The 1382-nt window shown below is 44.0% G+C and overlaps 2 protein-coding genes across 2 annotated transcripts in view; both read right to left on the bottom strand.

Annotated features, from left to right (window-relative positions):
• LOC104737826 overlaps positions 1-1023 on the bottom strand; it is a 5996-nt gene extending 4973 nt beyond the window's left edge. Inside the window, exon 1 of the mRNA XM_019234440.1 lies at positions 623-1023. Within this exon, the coding sequence (XP_019089985.1) occupies positions 623-1023 (401 nt within the window). The remainder of the gene's footprint in view (positions 1-622) is intronic.
• The window catches only part of LOC104737827, a 2266-nt gene continuing 2172 nt past the window's right edge, over positions 1289-1382 (bottom strand). Inside the window, exon 3 of the mRNA XM_010458088.1 lies at positions 1289-1361. Coding sequence (XP_010456390.1) covers positions 1289-1361 — 73 coding nt within the window. The remainder of the gene's footprint in view (positions 1362-1382) is intronic.

A 1382-nucleotide genomic window follows, 5' to 3' on the forward strand; every position in this document is an offset into this window, starting at 1 on the left:
CAAAGGCCTGCACAAGGAGTTCGACCTTCTTTCTCTGTACAGGAGCCAATCTTGATATAGCTTGTCTAAGAGCATAATCTAGCATCAGTTCATCTCCCTCTGTTCTTCTTCCCTCCATTATTGGTTGGTGTCTCAGGAATACATTTTCTGCCTCAAATGCAGATTCAACAGGTAGAATTCGCAGCTTTTTCAGATTAAAAACCTGTACTTTCTCTAAGCTTTTCACAAATCTTTTTAAATGTATAACCTTTCTCAGGCTGTTCCAGCTCTTCTTGGTCTCTCCTTGATGTTCTTTCTCCTCTTTAAGAGAGTTAGATGATTCTGAATCAATCTCTTCGTCGGATGATGAGTCAGGTATCTCGGAGAGAATCGTTTCAAATGCTAGCTGAATCGACTTCACTGCTGCAGCATTACCATCTTCAATTCCAGTCATCTGATCAGTTCCATATGACCACTTGTGTTCTTGCTCAGTTTCATAACGATTTGCCTCGCTGTTGTCTCTCATGACCATGTGCTTCTGTATAAGGTTCCTCNCATCCGATATTAGGAAGATTCTTTCGTAGTTCTTTAATGCGACGCTCCACGACATGCGCACGTCCTTCATATCAGCGGTGAANTCCATGTAGAAAGATTTTGCTTTTCATGATCAGGATCTCCTTTCTTCTCTTCTTCTTCTATCAATGAACCCAAAAGCAACCCATCTACTTCTTCCTCCACAGCAAGATTATTATAACATACACTTGCATCTGTTATTGATTCCAAAGCTTCAACAGATTTCATATCAATAGACACGGAGGATGATGCTTCACAAGTTAACTTTGTTTCTTCAAGATTCTTTGCTGGTAAAACTTTTGTAATGTCTTTATTGTCTCTTAAGATCGTTTGCGAGACTGCTGTTTCGTTCTCTTCTCTTACGGGACTTCCAAGATCATCATGACCTCTAGAACCACCATNCTCGATTTGGAACCGCTCGTTCGAGCCGAACACAAGATCCTTCCCCTGTTTCACAACCACTGTTTCCATTGATCCAGCTGACACGTGGACGATGAATACGAGATCGGAGAGAGAGATCTTGGGCTCCGCGGGTTTGTTGTTGCGGCGGCGTTTTGAGGCAGATTCGGCTGCGGATGTTAGGCGCTTGTACGATAGCCAGGCCGGCTTAGTTTCATCCTTGGTGACGGCTTTGAAGAAAGGAGAATGACGTGTGACTAGTAGAGACTTCCATAGATGTTCTGAGGAGAAGCACTTTGACCACGTGGGGGAGACGCAAGAGGCTACGGCTAGAGTTTCAGGCTCCATGTAAGGCCCAACAAGACAGAGAAGCTCCCAAGATGGTGGAGACGGCTCGGTATGCTCTTCTTCTTTGTGCATAGCCATCATGA

The sequence above is a fragment of the Camelina sativa genome, chromosome 13, assembly GCF_000633955.1.
Source record: "Camelina sativa cultivar DH55 chromosome 13, Cs, whole genome shotgun sequence".
Classification (NCBI taxonomy): domain Eukaryota; kingdom Viridiplantae; phylum Streptophyta; class Magnoliopsida; order Brassicales; family Brassicaceae; genus Camelina; species Camelina sativa.